The following is a 21,921-nucleotide window of genomic DNA, read 5'->3' on the forward strand; positions in this document are numbered from 1 at the left end:
GAATTAAATGAAATCGTAAACTTCAGAACATATTTATTTAGTTACATTTTGTATTATGTTTTATTTAACCTTTATTTCATTTGTTTTTCTATCCTCTATAACCTCCCTGGTGTGTTATGAAGTCAATTTGTTAATTTGTTGAAGTTGTATATAATTATTATATTGTAATTTTCAATTGAAATCTACAATTGTATAAACAGTATAAGTATAAACAAAATCAGGGAATTCTATATTAAATAAATAAAAAACATTGAATACAATTAATAATGAATATGTATACAATTAGGCCGGACAACTAGAAATTAAGCCCATGAGGGAAAAGCAGAGTGAGCATATGTTCATCCGTCTGTTGATTAGAATCAGAATCAGCAAGACAATGCCAAACCACATTCTGCACGTGTTACAACAGTGTTACAACAGTGTAGCAGACATGCACGCCGCAACTTTGAGGCGTCACAGGTACTCGCGACCACCTGAGAACTCTCACTCCTCCATGCTGCCCTGCTGTGAGACAGAGCCTGGTGCACGTCAAGTGGACCTTAACCTAATTAGCAGCTTCCCGTCAAATCTTGATTCCGGTCTTCAAAAGACACCTTCCCGGACCAAATGGTTGGGGAAGACCATGTGGTTAATATCCACCGATGCGCGTGAGGCTCCACCCACTGGTGTTGAGAGGAACAGCAAATGCCAGAACTTGTGAACGTGCCTCTGATGTTTGTTAACAGAATATAAAATGTCAATTTTTATATCTTGCGAATTCTGTAGAAATATTCTAAATGTATGCCTAGTTGTCTGTGTCCCCATTCTCACTTTGACAGGTCCTCTGCATGATTTTGAAAGCTGTTCATGATTTAAAATCAAAGAGTACGAAATGTTGTATCAGAATCAGAATCGTCTTTATTTGCCAAGTATGTCCAAAACACACAAGGAATTTGTCTCCGGTAGTTGGAGCCGCTCTACTACAACAGACAGTCAATTTACAGAACACTTTGGAGACATAAAGACATTGACAAAAAACAATTGGGCAAAAAGATGCAGAGTCCTCTAGCACTTAGAGCAGTTCGAACGACTACTATTGCAATAGTCCGGTGCAATGACCATTGTGCAAAGGGCGCCGAGACTTCAAGGAGTGTATCCGGTTTAAAGTGACGAGTAGTGTGATAATCTGGGACAATGTTGGTTGTGCAAATGTTACAGATAATCCTCAATCAGTGTGCAAATGGAGCAGATGCTACTCTGGCATGACTGGCCAGTATATGCAGATAGTGCAGCATGGCGAGACAACTACAGTGAGTGCACGAGTAATACATAATTGGCCCCACAAAAATGCGACAACGAACTCAAGTCAAAAAATTTCCAGCTTGTTGTAACGGAATTACAGGTTAGGTGTTTAAGAAGTTGATCGCAAGAGGGAAGAAGTTGTTGGAATGTCTACTAGTTCTAGTTTGCGTTGATCGGTAGCGCCTACCTGAGGGAAGGAGCTGGAAGAGCTGGTGACCGGGGTGCAGACGGTCCGAGAGGATTTTGCACGCCCTTGTCTTAGTTATGGCAGCGTGCAAGTCCTCAATGGTGGGTAGGGGGGTAACGACAATCCTTTCAGCAGTTTTGATTGTCCGTTGGAGTTTGTCCTTTTTTGTAGCAGCACCAAACCAGACTGTGATGGAAGAACACAGGACTGATTCGATGACCGCTGTGTAGAACTGTCTCAGCAGCTCCGGTGGCAGGCCGTGCTTTCTCAGAAGCCGCAGGAAGTACATCCTCTGCTGGGCCTTTTTGACGACGGAGTTGATGTTGGTCGCCCACTTCAGGTCCTGAGAGACTGTAATTCCCAGGAACTTGAATGTCTCGACGGTTGACACAAGGCAGCTGGACAACGTGAGGGGCAGCTGTGGCGAAGGATGCCTCCTGAAGTCCACGATCATCTCTAAAGTCTTGAGCGTGTTCAGCTCCACGTTGTGTCGGCTGCACCACAACTCCAGCCGCTCCATTTCCTGTCGATATGCAGACTCGTCACTGTCCTTGATGAGGCCGATGACAGCGGTGTCATCTGCAAACTTCAGGAATCTGACAGTCGGGTGCGCTGAGGGTGCAGTCGTTCGTGTAGAGAGAGAAGAGCAGCGGAGAGAGGACACAACCTTGGGGCGCCCCAGTGCTGATGCTGCATGTGGATGAGGTGGCCTACCCCAGCCTGACCTGCTGTGTCCTGCCCGTCAGAAAGCTGTAAATCCACTGGCAGATGGCAGGTGAGACGCTGAGCTGGAGAAGCTTGGTTGAAAGGAGTTCAGGGATGATGGTGTTGAACGCTGAGCTGAAGTCCACGAACAGGATCCTCACGTCGGTCCCTGCACTGTCGAGGTGTTCTAGGATGAAGTGCAGTCCCATGTTGACTGCATCATCCGCAGACCTGTTCGCTTGGTAGGCAAACTGCAGGGGGTCCAGCAGGGGACCTGTGACACTCTTGAGGTGGTCCAGCACGAGACGTTCAAAGGACTTCATGACCACAGATGTCAAAGCGACAGGCCTGTAGTCATTCAGACCATAGATTGCAGGTTTCTTGGGGACTGGAATGTTGGTGGAGCATTTGAAACAGGATGGAACTTTACACATTTCCAAAGATCTGTTGAAGATCTGAGTGAAGACTGGAGCGAGCTGGTCCGCGCAGACTTTGAGGCACATGGTCCGGGCCTGCCGCTTTGTTAATCTTCTGTTGTTTGAAGATGCGTCTCACATCCTGTTCATGGATGGTTAACGCAGAAGTCAGAGGTGTGGTTGTGGTCGCGGGTGCGGCCGGGTGGGTGTGGTGAGTGAAACTGTCCTTTTCAAATCTGCAGTAGAAGGTATTCAAGTCGTTGGCTAGGCTACTTCCTGGTTCTTGGACGCTCAAGTACAAGTGGGCTTAGTGGTGTGCAAAGGAGTGGTTGGGTAGGGTGGGGTAGGGTAGGGTAGGGTAGGGTAGGGTGGGGTGGGGCGGGGTGGGGGCGAAGGGAGCGGTGGCCCCGGCATCTAACTCGGGAGGGGTCATCCAGATGGGTTTTGTTGGCCATCAAAATGTGCACTTTCCCTTTGCACGCCACTGGGTGGACTGTGCCATTTTTATTCTCGTGGGTGTGGACAGTTCCTGTAGCCGCACTTTATCCAGATCCTCACCAAAATTCAATGCATTCTTCCATCCTGAATAATTTTTTTCTGCTAACTGTATGTGTTCTACCATCCACAATTTTAATTTTTTTGTATTGTACTATTTATTACATTTTACTTTTTATGTCACAATGCTTGCAAAGGTACCGTTCTGAAAAAGGCAGTACTGGACCATCCATTTGGTGCCTGGGGCTTCAGTGGGGACATCCACCACTTAAACCTACCAATATCACATCTTAATTTAAAAACAAAACAAAAAAACATCAATACAATACAAAATTGTAATAAAACAGCACACACCTGGGCCACGTTCATCATCCTATAAATTTGACACACCACATAGGAAAGTGTTGTTAACAAGTCTGCCAAATTTGAATGAATGAAAAACTCTCCAACTATATAAAATGAGGCTCCAAAATAAAAAAAAAAAAAAAAAAAAACTAAAGCCCTCCTCCCACCTTTAGGACACTGTGGGTGTGTCCGCTGAATGCACTGAAAACACGCCCCGCTCGAGCTTTAACCTGTCGTGTGAGCCACAGCTTGAATAACGTGTCCCACTGTGTTTAAGAAACAGTTAACTTTCCCTGAAGTGTCTCTGTTGTATGGACTCACGCGAGGCGCATGGACGAGATCGTGCCGAATTGGACGAATAGCGGCTCGTTAGCTGGCTCGCGGATCGGCGGCTGGGCCGTCCAATTTGGCACCGCCTTGCTCCCTGTACCGTTCGTGGGAAAAAAACAAACACACTTCAGGGAAGATGCATTTCTATCATAGCTGGCTAGGTAGCTGCATGGTGTAGTGGTGTAAATTAGTTGTTATTATTGCTAAGTAACTCAACACAATTAGCCACTGATGGAATGAAGGTGCTCAGTACTTACAATATATAGTGCCGACTCATGCCAGAAAGCCCAAGTGTGTACTTGGGTTTAGTTTTAGCCACACCCCAAAAATCTGGACAACTGAAATGGTGAAAGAGTTTAACACTATGGCTCAACAATGCAGTGGGCCTACTAAATTGTTCTCAGTCTTTTAATGTGTTTTCATTATTATCTTCAAATGCATTTAATGTTCAGAATTTAGAAAACAAAATCACTGAAATGACTTTGCAGGGTATGTGTGCAGAATCTGCAGATGGCTACAGATGTGTTTTGTAAATCGAGGTTGTCTGAGACAAGTTCTGCAACCAACCAATCAGAGGACAGAAAAATGCTGCTGTCAATGAGGGCCACAATCTGGCCCTGTCGACAACAGGTTGATCCTGTGAGGACAAATTTGAAATCTGATGGACTGGGCAAACAGCACTACAGCGTTTGGGTTACGGCAGCGTGCTAACTTCGGGCCACCAGGCAAATACAGTGATAACAATGACAGCGAGTATATTCACTGTATACTGGAATTACGTAAAGTTACCGTGAATGACGTATTACCTTTACAATTGCTACAGTTATTCAAGTATTATAGGTTTACGACGTTACGATTATAGGATCCTTATCTGATTTGATGAGCAATATGCAGATTCACAGTACATGCAGGTCCGTGTGTATTTAGACTTGCACAGCTTAATCTTTGAGACACTCAACTCAACTTTGTTTATAGAGCACATTGAAAACAACCACACCTTAAAGTGCTGTACATAAAGACTGAACATAAATAGAATAGAAAGCCTATATTCTCATTGTATGGTGCAGATACAATGAAGTTGGGGTTATGAAAACATAAAACACTACCATCCATCCATCCATCCATTTTCTTGAGCGCTTATCCTCACGAGGGTCATAGGTATGCTGGATCATATCCCAGCTAACTGCGGGCAGGAGGCGGGGCACATCTGAACTGGTTGCCAGCCAATCGCAGGGCACATAAACAAACAACCATTCACATTCACACATACGGGCAATTTAGAGTTTTCAACTAACCTACTGTGCATGTTTTTGGAATGTGGGAGTATCTGGTGAAAACCCACGCAAGCACGAGGAGAACATGCAAACTCCACACAGGCGAGGCTGGGATTTAAACCCCAGTCCTCAGAACTGTGAGGCGGATGTGCTAACCAGTTGTCCACCGTGCCACCAAAACGCTACCAATAATTAAAAAAATAATAATAATGACAAGCATATACTGGCAGGCTTAGTGTTGTCATGACTGGAGAGTTTCTCAATTGCTGTGACGGGAGTCACTGACTTGGCCGGCCGGAGCCAAGCAGCACCGAGCGGGCAGGGAGAGGGACACCTCGACCTCCACGGACTCTTACTGTTGTGAGGGTGAAATTGTCTCGCCAAATGTCACAGTTAATCTTGTTAAAATAAAAAGCAGAGTTGAATCGCTGAACATAACGGGCAGCACACCATACTGTTGGCTGGAAGAGCTAAGTAAGAACTTGCTCCTCGAAGAATACCAGCACCGAACTACTGAATATACTGTACCCACACAACCCCACATTATCACATATTTAAAGAATGAGGTTATTTTTCCGTCAAATGGCATCTCAGTAGCTTGAAACATATGGACACCGAACACCCGTAGGCTCCTAACCTTTCCACAAGAAATGCTTAATGTGTTGCCGTGCATATGGTCCATTAGCCAGACAGTCACATTACCTATACAGTTTAAATTACATCAGCCAGCACGACTGATTCAGAATGCCATGGGCAGACTACATTGACATGGCAGCACATAGTGGCTGAAATCTGATTCCACATACATGTACAGTACATGTTGGCCTACTTGAAGCTGTACACTCAAGAGAAACGTGATGAATTGATGAGAATAGACGTTTAGGAATAAATTAAAACAATTTCATCCATCCATCCATTTGCTGGACTGCTTTTCCTCACTAGGATCACAGGCGTGCTGGAGCCTATCACAGCTATCTTCGGACGAGAGGCAGGTACACCCTGAACTGGTCGCCGGCCAATCGCAGGGCACATATAAACAAATAACCATTCACACTCACATTCTCACCTACGGGCAATTTTGGACTCAAATATTCGAATAGGATTTTTGATTATAGCGTCAGCCTCACAGTTCTGAGGACCCAGGTTCAATCCCCGGCCCCGCCTGTGTGGAGTTTGCATGTTCTCCCCGTGCCTGCGTGGGGTTTCTCCGGGCAATCCGGTTTCCTCCCACATCCCAAAAACATGCATTCATTGGAGACTCTAAATTGCCCGTAGGCATGACTGTGAGTGCGAATGGTTGTTTGTTTGTATGTGCCCTGCGATTGGCTGGCAACCAGTTCAGGGTGTACCCCGCCTCCTGCCCGATGACAGCTGGGATAGGCTCCAGCACGCCCGCGACCCTAGTGAGGAGAAGCGGCTCAGAAAATGGATGGATGGATGGATGGATTTTTGGTCATTCCTATGAAAAAAGATCAAAATAGATCATTAATAATTGTTGCCAATTATAAATCATAATGAGATGAAATGCAAACAGATCATAATCATCTGTTATATCATATATTTTACCCTTCGTCGGCCCCAAATAACTAACAAAATACAAAGGATTCAAGCTTTTGCAGCATAAATCCTCAAATCAAATACATACAATTCAAAAGTGTTTTGACTTGGTCACATGATAATGTTCCACTTTCTATGACATCCTTTACTCTTAGGAAAATAAACAAAAATTGTTGTGGGTCTAATAAATACGCAGACATTTTGTTTTCAGACAGTTTATTTTAAGATATCCACAATAGAAGCATAATCACATTCATGCAACTGCAGTACACAAAAAAATTTACATTTTTCCACACACTTTAACATCTTCAAAATGTGGTAAATTCAAAGCGTTTTGATTTAATCTTTGAGCATTTAATTTAATATGTTTAGGGTTTGCAATTCACATTATTTTGTTTCTTTGCTTTCTGACTTTGTGGACGAGTCTTCATTTTAGACAAAACTTGACACAAAGGTCTACTTCACCAAATAATCTTGAATTAGGTTTTGTTCTCATAGAGGACAAGCTTCAATGCAAACGTATAGAATTTGCATTGCAATAAAAACTGACCAGTTCATTACAGATTGGGGCCTTTCCCCACTGTAGTGGCCTCCAAAACAAACGATCCAAGCAGGCAACATTAGTCATTCATTGATATTTCAAGTGATTTCTTTTTTTTTCTTCTATGTTAAGTCCCTCGGAGTATAAAGTTCGCACCAAGATTAACAGGTCCAGTCTTGGTGCCAGATGCCATGATGATGGTCTCTTAAATATTAGCATTGTTTTTCTCTGAGTTCTGAAAAGAGCTGACATCCCAACGGAAAGATCGAACCATGCTTCCTCTCAAACTGGCTTGTCTTTTAGTGATGCTGTATATCTTCTTGAGGATGGAACGGCGCAGCAAGATGTAGACCCACGGGTCCAGGATCTGGTTACAAGTAGCCATCCTGACACCAGTTACCATTAAAGCCCTGTAGGTGTCCCTGTCAGGGCCTAGGGAGCCATTGTAGGACCGGGTGGCTGACATCAGTCCAAAGACCTATAGACAATTAATGACAAAACTTTAGGCTTATCTGACCTGTGCCAGCTAATACTAATAAAAATATAACAATCAATCAATCCATTAATCATGCATTGCAGGTGTCACCTGCATATATAAGTGAAAAGAAAATTAAGTACTAACGCAAAATCTTGAGCCTTAATAAAGCCTTTTTTTTTTTTTTTTTTTTTTTTTTTTAAATCTTTGTGACTGTGTTTCCAGTGGTTTACAACTACACTGGATGACACTGAGAGCTGTTATTGTGGTCTGATCATATTTAGCTAGAGGGGTAAAATAATGGAAAAATCCTCCCGTTGTGATCTGGTAAAGCTCTGCTCCAGTCCAATAAGCACAATAAAACTTGGTAGAGACACATCTCGGTATGACACAGTGCCATGATACGCCACTGCAAATAACTACAATAATAAATACAATTGTTCAATAAATATCTCTTTGACAGTGTCAATCAAAATGTAACATTATTACCAATTTGTAAAAGTAAATAATGCTTGGTGTGATGCACCTCATTAGATTGTAATAATAATAAAGTTTCAGGTGTGTGAATATTCAGTAATTTTATAGAGATTGTATACGTAAAATTACATACATAAATGCTTACTGAAAGCCACACTGCCACTCATGAAAAACAATGCCAATCCAGATCAAACACAAATCCCTTGGCATCATTTCACACTTGTCTGTACCAGAATATGAACTACTCACAAGAGATATTATGATATATGGATATATGGAGATATGGCTTTCGGGTGAAATTTTAGAATGGAATGAAGATATAATGCACTTTAACCTTAACAGGTTAACTTAATTTGATCTTCTTCTGTTCAATGTTTCAGTACATTTTGCACAACTTGGTGTTCTCTTAACAAACAAAGAGCTGACTGGCACAAGGTGTTTGATCAATGAATTGTCCAACTCATGTTCAAGAACATCTGCTTCTATGCCTTTTGTGACTCGTCCAAGTCTCTCTTTTGCAACCTGTTAATGACACTCTGTGACACTCAAGCTCCCCCGAAGAGAACATTCAGTTTGAAACCTTGCAATGCCAAGGTCTGTTGCTCAATTGTTCGGTGTTTCCTTGGTCTCATGATGTCAAAATATGAACAGCCTAATGACGAGGACTGTTAAAATACCAATTGTAATTCAACCAGGAAATGTATTGTTCAGTTCATGGATCAAATGCCTATTTTGTCGTTCAGCCCTTTCATTTTTTAAGTTGTAAATATATTTACATTTTTTGCCATTGGTAAATCTCCGTTCTTTAATTGGTTGAAGTAAGTATTTACTTATAAATATGATACATATGTTAGCCTTCATGTCATAGTCAGTTATACTGCGGACACTATAGTATTGGAGATGATAAATGAGTTATCAGAAGGACCATAACATAAAATATTAAATTAAGCCTCCAGTGTTTGGGGGGAAAACAAAAATCTAGACATTGACACTATGAAAAGTTTTGATGAATCAAGGCCACTATTGACCCCAGTGATTCCCAACCACTGTGTCACAGGAAATTAGTGGTGTGCCATGTGTGTGTGTGTGTGTGTGGGGGGGGGGTATTTACTACAAATAATGTATCTTAGTTCATCTATTGATACCAGCGTTATTTAGTGAGAGGCAGAACAATTTAATGATCTTCCACAATACGGAAGAAGGCACAAATAACCTGAGTATCCACCTGTTGGCATTCATGCAACAGAATAGCTTTGTGTTCAATGAAATAGTTCACAGTAAGTACATTTCCCATTCACAGTAAGTACGTTTGTGATTAAATTGACGTGAGATCATCATTGTTTCTCTTCTGTAATATTTTTGTTGGGTGGTGTGCTGTGTGATTCTGTGGCTGCAACTCACCAGCAGAGGGCTCCAGCAGATGCACGAGGCGACCATGATGCCAACCAGCTGGACCACCATTTCAGTGTCGTGGGACCTGGCCGAGCTGCGCTGAGAGGTGGTCTTCTTCTTGAGCCTTGCTCTCACCAGGGTGATCCCACTGATGGTGTTACACACAAAGGCCACGGCCAGTGAGCTCAATGCCAGTCCAGAGAACAGAGTTACAAAGGCCAGATCTGTGGCTCGAGTACCCTCCATCACTCTGATAAAGCACCACGTGCCCGGGTACTGATACGTGTAGGCTCCTAAGCTGAAAAACGGCAGCAGGGCGACACATAATGCCAACAGCCAGATGAGTGCTAGTGCCATCTTTGTTCGTGCTGTGGTGACCAAACGAGCATGCAGCAAAGGCCTGGAGACACCCAAGCATCGCTCAGCGGCCATAGCACAACCGAGGAAGAGGGGGCACAAACCGAAGAACACCATGCAACAACCCAAAAACAAACAGGGGACATCTGGATGACTTTTGAGATTGCTTCGAAAGTTCGAGGGAAGGTCAGCCAAGTTTGCAATCCCTGCTGAGTATCTTCTCAGCACCAGTGCTCCATTAATGACATGTCCAGCCAGATCAGTCGCCACCAGAGAGCTGGCAAAGAGAAGAAAGGTGGCCTTGGACCTACGCCGAAAGCGGTTGTAGGCTTTGGCAAGCATGATAAGCGCCACTACGTTGAACACAATCCCAAGAGTCATAGTGATGCCGGCAGATGTGGGATTAGTTTTTGGACGGGTGCCATTACAGAATACAGGTTCCACTTCTGGCCTCTGCACCATTGCGCTGTCGTTAGAGTGGGGCAAAGAGGCCAAAATGCCTGAGGAGTTGTAGCGTTGGATTGCCAGCATTGCTGCTGAACTTCAGGTCTTGTGTTGTTCTCTTTGGCTGAGAGGGTCCTGAGAGGAAAAAAACAGGTTTAGCATGCTGAAAAGATTCATAGAATAGCACTCAGTAGAGCGCAGCCCTTCAGCAAGGTTAAACTGCTAGCAAAAGTGAAAACGCTTAGAATGTTACTACGTGTGCTTTTTGCCCGACAGCTTTGTGGGAAGTGGCAGTTTCTGCAATCTGCAGCGCGTGCTTACAAGAACAAGGAAATTGATGACATTAACAACATAAAACACAACATAAATTGCTTTACTTTCTGAATTAGGCAAATGACTTGGAATAGATGGGCAGGATTTTGGAGGTGGGGGTAGTTCATTGTTAAAAATATTCTATGTATACTTTCATCCAGATTAGCACCACAAGGTTTTGTTTTAGTCCTATAACTACTGACATATGGCGATCATATGTCAGTAGCAACAGTTTTGAGAGAGGTAATAAATGTAAATATTTACAGTACATACCAAGCTCAATTTTGTCTTCTGTTATACCAACGATGTAGTTGTCTCAACATGACCGTTTTGTTGACATTTTAACTTTCTTTAAAAATGCAATTGGAGAGGAGGTTTAGCGTTCAAAGACTGACTTTAATAGACCATTTTGCTAATTATGGCAGATCACAACAAGGCAGGAATGTGTGATGGCATTGAGATTTGCCAGTAAATGACAATAATGTGTAATTAAATGCTTTGTAAGAGCCTAACGCTGAGTCATGCCCATTACAACACACACAGGTTCTCCTTGAAGTAGAAGGAACTAGAGACTCAGTTATCATAATCTTTTACTGAGGTAGTTATATGTGCTTCATTGCTCTCCCCTTTGCCAGTAGTTTTCAGGAAAAGCCATCTCATTTGTAACCATCTCCTTTTTTTTTTTTGCCACAGGTTTTCATGCAAACTGTCTAGTGCATTGAATGACGTATGGAAATTCAGCAATAAGCGTAAACAGCATGTTTATCGCACTGTTTTTTTTATTGTAACATTATTAAACATTGTTTTCTTTTTTCGCAATTGTCTGACGCTTGTAGCCTATGTTGTGATACATTACATGTTTAACAGTTGACGGAAAATACTGAAAATATTACAATAAAAGTTGTCCTACCTTTAAGTTTGGAAATCCATAACATTCAAGATTACTTTCACTTTGCCGGTGATTCATTGTTGTTTTCCAAGATGTAACTATCCAGGTTTCAGTCCCTTCCAAATATCTTCTTTGGTAATTCATCACATTCACTGATTCCTGTTGGAGCAGGCAGCCTCTCAGTGACATTGCACAAGCATGTCCTCTGTTATTTAGCTCTGGCTGGCTGCTTTTATATGTGGGAGCTGCAGCAAGCCAACATCACCTCTGGGTGTCTCACTTGGAGGGTGAACAACTGACGTCCTTGAAGAAGAGACAGACCCCTTGGAGCACATGTTGTCTTGACGCCACTAAATCACAGATACGTAATCAAATCAATACTTCAATTGCGTCAGCAGATTCCAGTTTAGTCTGTGATATTCAGGCTACAATAATAGCTAAGCGCCCCTAAAATGTTCTTAAGCCCCCGAAATGATTTGGTTGTTTAAAATGTTTTTATTTTATTTATTTATTTTTTTTTTTTTTTTACATTTTTTTTGGGAAACCCCGAAATTCTTGAATAAGCATGGATACATCACCAATAAGCCTTTAGGGGATTTGGAGAGCTAACTGATTGTTTCTACCAGCAGTGATGAAGAACCCAGAACTGTTTATAGAAAGATAAAGATAAAGGAGGTTATAGAGGACTATGCATCTTTTTGCACAATTGTCAAAAAAAATAAAAATAAAATATAATAAATTGTACCGGCATTACCAGATAACTAGCAACCCTTTATTGCTCAGTGGCTGTTTTTCTCATTGTCTTTATGTCTCCAAAATGTTCTCTGTCAATTGACTGTCTGTTGTCGTACTAGAGCGGCTCCAACTAGAGAGAGACAAATTCCTTGTGTGTTTTTTGGACATACTTGGCAAAATAAAGATGATTCTGATTCTGATAATAATAATAATACATGTAATAATAATAATGATAATAATAATAATCACTGCTCCACCCATGTTGAACTGTAGGAATTAAGACAGTTGAATACAGAGAGTAACTAGGGAGTGACATCTACTGGAAATGTGAGTCTAAAGGAATTCACACAATAAATCCATTTGTGATACAGTCCAGGAATTACCTGGAACTCAATATGGAGATAACATGAAACATTTCAGCCAAGGTGCATTGCATAAGACTTATTTAACTTGAAATTTTATTTAGGAGAGTAATGATTAGAAAGTGGAGAGCCAAGAGGTAAATACAAGCCAAATGAACCTGTCCCAGATATTTTCAAGACTACTTTAATATTACTTGATTATTTAATTCAAAGGTAATTGAATAATATTTTTCTCCAACCATTTAGGTAACAAATGCACCCCAAATATAATATTTGTGACTTCAAAAGTATCTGGGAGCAAACAGCTATTGTGTTAAGTGCCAAAGTCATGTTATTAGCCTCTATATTGATCTGTTATTAATTGATGCTTCCACCTACCAAGTAGCTGGTGATAGCAGCTTTTTGATTTATTTTAATTGCATTGGTCACTCCTTGAAGGGAAATTATTCTCTGTAATATTACGTCAATTGAAAATGAGGGGCTTGGCTGACTTTGTAACAACACTGACATTTTTTTGTGTACAGTTTTGCATACAATTGTGGTTAATGCTGTAAACATACTTGCTGTGTTTGTGTAGCATATTGTGTTTAAAAAACAGACTGAAATAACTACAAATCTAATGGTGAATTTGAACTTTTACTCAATATTGTATTGTTTTAAAATCTGTCCCAAAACGTTAAATAGCAATTGCTGAGTTTTCGTTAGCTGTCTGTGAAATTCTGTGCGCGTGCACTATATTCACTCACATCATGCGCCTCTCCGGGGGTTTAAGCCCCCCTATCCATAAAACCTTGTGACGCTCCTGATTTACACTGTCAGAGATGTGTTCATTTAACAATATATGTTACATCTCACCTACACTAAACCTATAATAGTAATAGCTTATATCAATACCTTTCAGTAGTAGTCCAAACTGACCATTATCTTTGTCAGTAGAATTTGTGATGCAGCTCTTAATAATGGATCTAATTACGTTGAAAAAAATAAGCATAAGCATAAACGTGGCCGCTTCGTGTATACGCATGTTTGTATTTTTGTATTATTATTTTTATTTATTATATATATTTGCTCAATTTTATGGTCTCTATTTAATTTTATTTTACTTTATCCATCTTAAAGACGCAAACCAATTTCTGCTGCATTGTGCAAAATATTGCAATGAAAATAAAGGTCTTCTATTGGTGTGTTTGTCAGCGTGAATGATTGTTTGTCTAAATGTGAACTATAATTGACTGGTGACCGACCACTGTAGAGTGTACTCCCACCTCAAGTCAGCTGGGTTCAGCTTTCCCATGAACCTTAACAACAGGCAAATGGTTAGATTTCACAAAGTATAATCAAGTCAGAGTAACTTTAGCAGAATCTACATCAAATTCTTGCTTTTACAATGCTTATCTTTGCCAACGATAGCTCTTGTTAATTCTGAGAAAGAAATACACTCCCTTTTTTGTCAGTTCTAGCTGAATAACCACAAGAGCTTTGTGAACAGCTTCTCCTCCACACCAGCCGGTATTTTTTCCACTTCCACAAGTATCTCTATAGTGATCTGTGGTGACCATAACTGAATAATAACGAACTTCGCACAGAGGTCGTCCAGACCACACCTGTTGATGGTGCTGAGGTCATCAGGATCTAATATGCTCACAAATGAGACACTTGTGAGGAGAAACACCTGACATGAAATAAATGTTTTTTTGAGACAATTTAGAGAGTTGTAAATTCTCTTCTGCTCACATATCGAGTACAGTAAGTACGGAACGAAATGATAGGATAAGGAAAAGGATAGGATAAGGAACGAAAAGATAGGAAAACGAGAGTAAGAAAAGAGGCACTTTTTGCACACCAATATGAAATAAGTCGTGTAATTTATCCTTACTTTTAATTAATCTGTCAAAACAGTGGGGGGATTCTGCACACACGCATGCAATACAGCTATTTGTTCACAAATACAAAGAAGAAGATTGGGCTGACAGTGCAAGTGATTTTAGAATGTCTTTGTAAATTTGTTGCTGAAGAGATTATGCTAGGACCTTTACAGTATATACAAAAAACACTGCATGCAAATCCATCAGATGGAAATCATATGGAAGCTGTATTAGTATTTTCGCAAACAAGCATATTCATGTAAAAAAAGGAGGTCTGCACAGCCAACTTCAATCATGTCCAATCAAAGTGGCATTTCCTTTAAATGTGGAGCACTCACAGTCTTGCTCGGAGACATCCCTGTTCATAGGAGGATGATGCCTAATCGCAGCGATCCTTGCATTATCACTGCTCTTGACCAGTGCGGTAACAGACAATGTGAGCGGTTACCGTTTTAAATAGAGTATGAGCTGGTGATAACCACTGGTGAATTAATGGTCTGTAGACCTCAGTTTTCTCCACCTCCGATCATTCGTGCCCCCCCCCCACCCCCTAGCTGTGCGAGCCAAGTGTAGTGATTTAAAAATATAATAATAATAATAATTCATCCATCCATTTTCTGAGCCACTTCTCCTCACTAGGGTCGCGGGCGTCCTGGAGCCTATCCCAGCTGTCATCGGGCAGGAGGCGGGGTACACCCTGAACTGGTTGCCAGCCAATCGCAGGGCACATAGAAACAAACAACCATTCGCGATCACAGTCATGCCTACGGGCAATTTAGAGTCTCCAATTAATGCATGTTTTTGGGATGTGGGAGGAAACCGCAGTGCCCGGAGAAAACCCACGCAGGCACGGGGAGAACATGCAAACTCCACACAGGCGGGGCCAGGGATTGAACCCAGGTCCTCAGAACTGTGAGGCTGACGCTCTAACCAGTCGCCCACCGTGCCGCCGTAATAAGAATTCATTCACTGTATTTATTTAAAAAATAATTTAGAGGGTCTGATGTCCGCTGTTCACATATTTATGAATGAAATACGTCTGACATCCACCAAACATGTTCTCGAAGGTCACATTTCTGTCTGCCTTTGTCCCGATCAAAGTTACCAAAATCGCATGAGACTAGCGGTCTTCCTACTGCGTCAGACTTAGGCATGGTACACATAAGAATTCCAACAGGTTTGGGTGGGCATCCAAACCTACTGATTCAAATTTTCCTCTGAAAAGATGTCTTTTGAGGTGTGATATTAGCAACCCCCACATCGATGACTGGTTTTAAGGGGCACCACTAAAGTATATTGGGCCCCGCCAACAACACACCTTTGCATGCCACTGGCCCAGATCGCTCTGCCAGATTGGAAAACCAAGCCTTGCGCTTGCAAGAAAACAGGATCTGCCAGTTTTTGCGCTCCGCTTAAAGATAAGACAGAAGAATCATATTTTGAGAAAGAAGAGCTGTGAGGCGAAGTATAACAGGAAATAATTCTATTCACAGGAAAAGACATTTGGCCAAGTAGGCAGGAATCCAGCCAGTTCTGCCAAAGAATATGTACCGTAAAAGGGGGAGACTAACCTATTATGGATCATTTTGTACTTAAACTTTACAGTTGTAGTACACTTGCCAGATTTTATAGACCAGAGCCATAAAAGTAAGTAAAACACCGCTTTATTTGTAAGCAATATTATAAAATACATGCTGTCATTGTTCCTGATATCTACTTTACTCAGGTTTCAGAATCAAAGACAAACAAATATTAAAGTACAGTTGAAGAATGATCATTTACAGGAACACAACATACATTTTAAATGAAAACAGAAAATATTTATTCCTTGGAAAATACAGTAGATCTGCTGTCAAATTGTTTGTCTCAGCTGGCCAAAGAAGACAATTCTCACATTTGTCTGTAACATTGAGACAGGATTACATTTGCTAGTTTCAACTCGACAGCCAATGAACCTTTTAGTTCATGCCATTAAAATGCAGTACTACGTTGCATGTAAGACACATGAGCCAGTTGTGATTCACATTTCACTGACATTTACAGTATGTGTTTGTAGGCAAATATATACTAGAGAAAAGAAAACGATCTAATAAGAATGACAGTGGTTTCAAGAAGAGGTACACTTTTCTCATGTCGTTCCATTATATTACATTATCTAACATGTCTGGAAATGCGAGTCGGGGAAATGCAATTACATTTACACTTGTAAGCCATTTTATCTGTGACTTTTAATTTAGTTCTCAGCTCTGACATATCACAGTAGCTCTTCTCTCAGATGGCGGGGGGGGATTTCCAGATCCTGGAAATCCTCGCCAGAGTATTTACGTTCCACCGTGGTACACCGGCCTTGCACATTCTCGTAAACTATGCTTAATTTGTATTATTCTGACTCCCATGTTCTTCCTCGTCCTCAGTGTTGCTTCCGTGTTCCCCACCTTGCTGACTTCTTCCACCACGCCACCAAGCCATCCACCTGCTCACGCCACATGTTCCCCATCTCGACAACCCGCCATTACGCCTCAGAGATCCAATTCCCACTTCCTTTTTAATAAATTATTCACCACAAACTTCTCAGCCTTTGCTTGCTACTGGATCCAGTAAAAACGGATACCTTCGTATCGTGAAAGTAATAATATCATAACAATAACCAAGATGGCGCCTACCAGTGTGGTCGCCTCGGTAACGCGCTCTCTAGTATTGTCTTTGTTTTTGTGTTTTTCGTCCGTCTTTGGAGACCTTACACGACTCACTTAAACAAGGGGAGACCTGCTAACCATCAAGGAGGCTACTCCGGACTTTCTGTCACCAACTTTCGAAAATCCGCTCAGTTTTTTCCCCGAGTTACTCACCGGAGCGGCGTCCGCGGTTTTCGGCGCATGGATGCGGAAGCGGCGCCACCGAGGAAAACGAGCCGGCATTCAGGTGAAACTCCGCAAGAGAGGACACAGATTGGCGTTCCCGTCGATCCACCTCGCGAATGTACGCTCCCTACCCAACAAAATGGACGAGCTTCATCTTCTGTTAAAGACCAGTAAAGACTTCGGACGTTCCGCGGCCATGTGCTTCACGGAGACCTGGCTTTGCGACGCTGTACCCGATGGCGCCGTCACGCTTCCCGGCTTCAACATTCATCGAGCGGACCGCGACATGGAATCATCGGGAAAAACGAAGGGCGGCGGGATATGCCTCCATATAAACGAAGAATGGTGTACGGACGTCACGGTGCTCAGCACACACTGCAGCCCGCATTTGGAGTCGCTGTTTTTGAACTGTAAACCATTTTACTCGCCACGTGAGTTTGCATCGTTTATACTGGCTGGAGTCTATATTACACCGCAAGCTAACACGAACACCGCATTGCTAACGCTCGCCGAACAAGTCAACGAAATTGAAAAAAAACACCCTGACTCACCCCTCATTATTCTCGGGGACTTTAACAAAGCTAAACTCAACCACGAACTCCCTAAATACAAGCAGCACATCGACTGTCCTACCAGCGAAAATAATACTTTAGACCACTGCTACACTACGGTAAAAAACGCATACCGTGCTATACCTCGTGCAGCCCTGGGCTCGTCTGATCACTGCTTAATTCACTTAATACCGACGTACAAGCAAGAACTTAAATGTGCGAAGCCTACAGTGAAAACCGTCAAAAAGTGGACCAATGAAACAAAGATGGAACTTCAAAGCTGTTTAGACTGCACAGACTGGAGTGTCTTTGAAAATTCAGCTGGCAGCCTGGATGAATATACGGACACTATCACATCCTATATCAGTTTCTGTGAAGAGGTTTGTGTACCAACAAAATCATTTCGGACATTCAACAACAACAAGCCGTGGTTCACTGCTAAACTTAAGCAGCTTCGCCAAGCTAAGGAAGATGCATATCAGAGCGGGGACAGGGCCCTGTATAATCGAGCTAGAAACCAGCTTACTAAAGAAATTAACATTGCAAAGAGGATCTATGCAGCAAAGTTGGAAAAACAGTTTAGCGCGAACGACTCGAAATCAGTCTGGCGTGCATTCCAATCGCTGACTAATTACAAGCGACGATCCCCCCAAGCTGAGAACAATAGCACACTAGCCAACGACTTGAATACCTTCTATTGCAGATTTGAAAAGGACAGTTTCACTCCACACACCCACCCGGCCGCACCCGCGACCACAACCACACCTCTGACTTCTGCGTTAACCATCCATGAACAGGATGTGAGACGCATCTTCAAACAACAGAAGATTAACAAAGCGACAGGACCGGACCATGTGTCCCCATCCTGCCTCAAAGTCTGCGCGGACCAGCTCGCTCCAGTCTTCACTCAGATCTTTAACAGATCTTTGGAAATGTGCGAAGTTCCATCCTGCTTCAAACGCTCCACCATCATTCCAGTCCCCAAGAAACCTGCAATCTCTGGTCTGAATGACTACAGGCCTGTCGCTTTGACATCTGTGGTCATGAAGTCCTTTGAACGTCTCGTGCTGGACCACCTCAAGAGTGTCACAGGTCCCCTGCTGGACCCCCTGCAGTTTGCCTACCAAGCGAACAGGTCTGCGGATGATGCAGTCAACATGGGACTGCACTTCATCATAGAACACCTCGACAGTGCAGGGACCTACGCGAGGATCCTGTTCGTGGACTTCAGCTCAGCGTTCAACACCATCATCCCTGAACTCCTTTCAACCAAGCTTCTCCAGCTCAGCGTCTCACCTGCCATCTGCCAGTGGATTTACAGCTTTCTGACGGGCAGGACACAGCAGGTCAGGCTGGGGGAGGCCTCCTCATCTACACGCAGCATCAGCACTGGGGCGCCCCAAGGTTGTGTCCTCTCTCCGCTGCTCTTCTCTCTCTACACGAACGACTGCACCTCAGCGAACCCGACTGTCAAGCTCCTGAAGTCTGCAGATGACACCACTGTCATCGGCCTCATCAAGGACGGTGACGAGTCTGCATATCGACAGGAAGCGGAGCGGCTGGAGCTGTGGTGCGGGCGACACAACCTGGAGCTGAACACGCTCAAGACGGTAGAGATGATCGTGGACTTCAGGAGGCATCCTTCGTCACAGCTGCCCCTCACGTTGTCCAGCTGCCTTGTGTCAACCGTCGAGACCTTCAAGTTCCTGTGAATTACAATCTCTCAGGACCTGAAGTGGGCGAACAACATCAACTCCGTCCTCAAAAAGGCCCAGCAGAGGATGTACTTCCTGCGGCTTCTGAGAAAGCACGGCCTGCCACCGGAGCTGCTGAGACAGTTCTACACAGCGGTCATCGAATCGGTCCTGTGTTCTTCCATCACAGTCTGGTTTGGTGCTGCTACAAAAAAGGACAAACTCCGACTGCAACGGACAATCAAAACTGCTGAAAGGATTGTCGGTACCCCCCTACCCACCATTGAGGACTTGCACGCTGCCAGAACTAAGACAAGGGCGTGCAAAATCCTCTCGGACCGTCTGCACCCCGGTCACCAGCTCTTCCAGCTCCTTCCCTCAGGTAGGCGCTACCGATCAACGCAAACTAGAACTAGTAGACATTCCAACAGCTTCTTCCCTCTTGCGATCAACTTCTTAAACACCTAACCTATAATTCCATTACAACAAGCTGGCAATTTTTTGACTTGAGTTCGTTGTCACATTTCTGTGGGGCCAATTATGTATTACTCGTGCACTCACTGTAGTTGTCTCGCCATGCTGCACTATTTGCATATACTGGCCACTCATGCCAGAGTAGCATCTGCTCCATTTGCACACTGATTGAGGAGTATCTGTAACATTTGCACAACCAACATTGTCCCAGGTGATCGCACTACTCGTCACTTTAAACCGCATACACTCCTTGAAGTCTCAGCGCCCTTTGCACAATGGTCATTGCACTGGACTATTGCAATATTAGTCGTTCGAACTGCTCTAAGTGCTAGAGGACTCTGCATCTTTTTGCACAATTGTTTTTTGTCAATGTCTTTATGTCCCCAAAGTGTTCTGTAAATTGACTGTTTGTTGTACTAGAGCGGCTCCAACTACCGGAGACAAATTCCTTGTGTGTTTTGGACATACTTGGCAAATAAAGATGATTCTGATTCTGATTCTGATTCTGACAATACTGTAAAAGCGTTAGTCTTTGTATTTGCTGTTATTTTGCCTTGTACTCTGCTGTCTGCAGCCAGGTCAGCATTGCAAATAAGAATATGCCCTCATAACTGGATAAATACAAGTAATAATAATCATAATCATAATAATATGATAATATTATGTGAGAAGGATATTTGGGAAAATACAATCCATGGGATCTTTGTGGGAGCTTCACACTTATTTTGTTTAGACTCTGGGCTCATGAGACACGGCTGTCCCCTCAAAAAAAAAAAAGGAAAAAAAAGAGCCTGATTTCAGACAAAAATAGGGTGCTTAAAGTGTTTATAATTCTTGATCCTTGGGGTATTTTGTCACAGACATACTCTTGGAAGGCGGAAAAAGTGCATAATCAGAATCAGAATGAGAATCATCTTTATTTGCCAAGTATGTCCAAAAAACACAAGGAATTTGTCTCCGGTAGTTGGAGCCGCTCTAGTACGATAACAGACAGTCAATTGACAGAGAACATTTTGGAGACATAAAGACAATGAGAAAAACAGCCACTGAGCAATAAAGGGTTGCTAGTTATCTGGTAATGCCGGTACAATTTATTATATATATATATATTTTTTTTTTTGACAATTGTGCAAAAAGATGCATAGTCCTCTATAACCTCCTTTATCTTTATCTTTATATAAACAGTTCTGGGTTCTTCATCACTGCTGGTAGAAACAATCAGTTAGCTCTGGTCCCCAGCTAACAGCAGAAAGTCCCAGGCTAATACTACTGTAGGTAGCTTGTCAGTTAGAGTGGACCCCGCATACTTGTGGTTTGCCATCCGTGTATTCATCTATCCGCTGATGTTTTTCCTTTTTTTTTTCTTTTTTTTGGGGGGGAACCAAATCCCCAGAAGGATTATTGGTGATTTATCGATGCTTATGACCATGCTCAATTGACAGAGAACACTTTTGAGACATAAAGACATTGACAAAAAAAAAAAAAAAAAAAAGTCACTGAGCAATAAAGGGTTGCTAGTCATCTGGTAATGCTTGTACATTTTGTTTTTTGACAATTGTGCAAAAAGATGCAGTCCTCTAGCACTGAGAGCAGTTCGAATGACTAATATTGCAATAGTCTGGTGCAGTGACCATTGTGCAAAGGGCGCCGAGACTTCAAGGGGTGTATGCAGTTTAAAGTGACGAGTAGTGTGATAATCTGGGATAAGTTTGATTGTGCAAATGTTGCAGATACTCCTCAATCAGTGTGCAAATGGAGCAGATGCTACTCTGGCATGAGTGGCCAATATTGGTCAACAACAGATATGCAAATAGTGCAGCGTGGCGAGACTACTTCAGTGAGTGCACGAGTAATGTATAATTGGCTCCACAGAAATGTGACTGTGAGCTGAAATCCACGAAC

The 21,921-nt window shown here is 42.6% G+C and overlaps 1 protein-coding gene across 1 annotated transcript; it reads right to left on the minus strand.

Annotated features, from left to right (window-relative positions):
* Positions 1-6,800: 6,800 nt before the first annotated feature.
* Positions 6,801-11,751, minus strand: ptger1b (prostaglandin E receptor 1b (subtype EP1)). Its single transcript, XM_061700511.1, has 3 exons — positions 11,499-11,751; positions 9,485-10,411; positions 6,801-7,609 (listed from the first exon to the last, which is right to left on the minus strand). The coding sequence occupies exons 2-3, from the start codon at positions 10,361-10,363 to the stop codon at positions 7,337-7,339; spliced, it is 1,152 nt and encodes a 383-aa protein (XP_061556495.1). The 5' UTR covers positions 10,364-10,411; positions 11,499-11,751; the 3' UTR covers positions 6,801-7,336.
* Between the last annotated feature and the right edge of the window lie 10,170 nt (positions 11,752-21,921).

This window comes from Phycodurus eques, chromosome 16 (assembly GCF_024500275.1).
Source record: "Phycodurus eques isolate BA_2022a chromosome 16, UOR_Pequ_1.1, whole genome shotgun sequence".
Taxonomy (NCBI): Eukaryota; Metazoa; Chordata; class Actinopteri; order Syngnathiformes; family Syngnathidae; genus Phycodurus; species Phycodurus eques.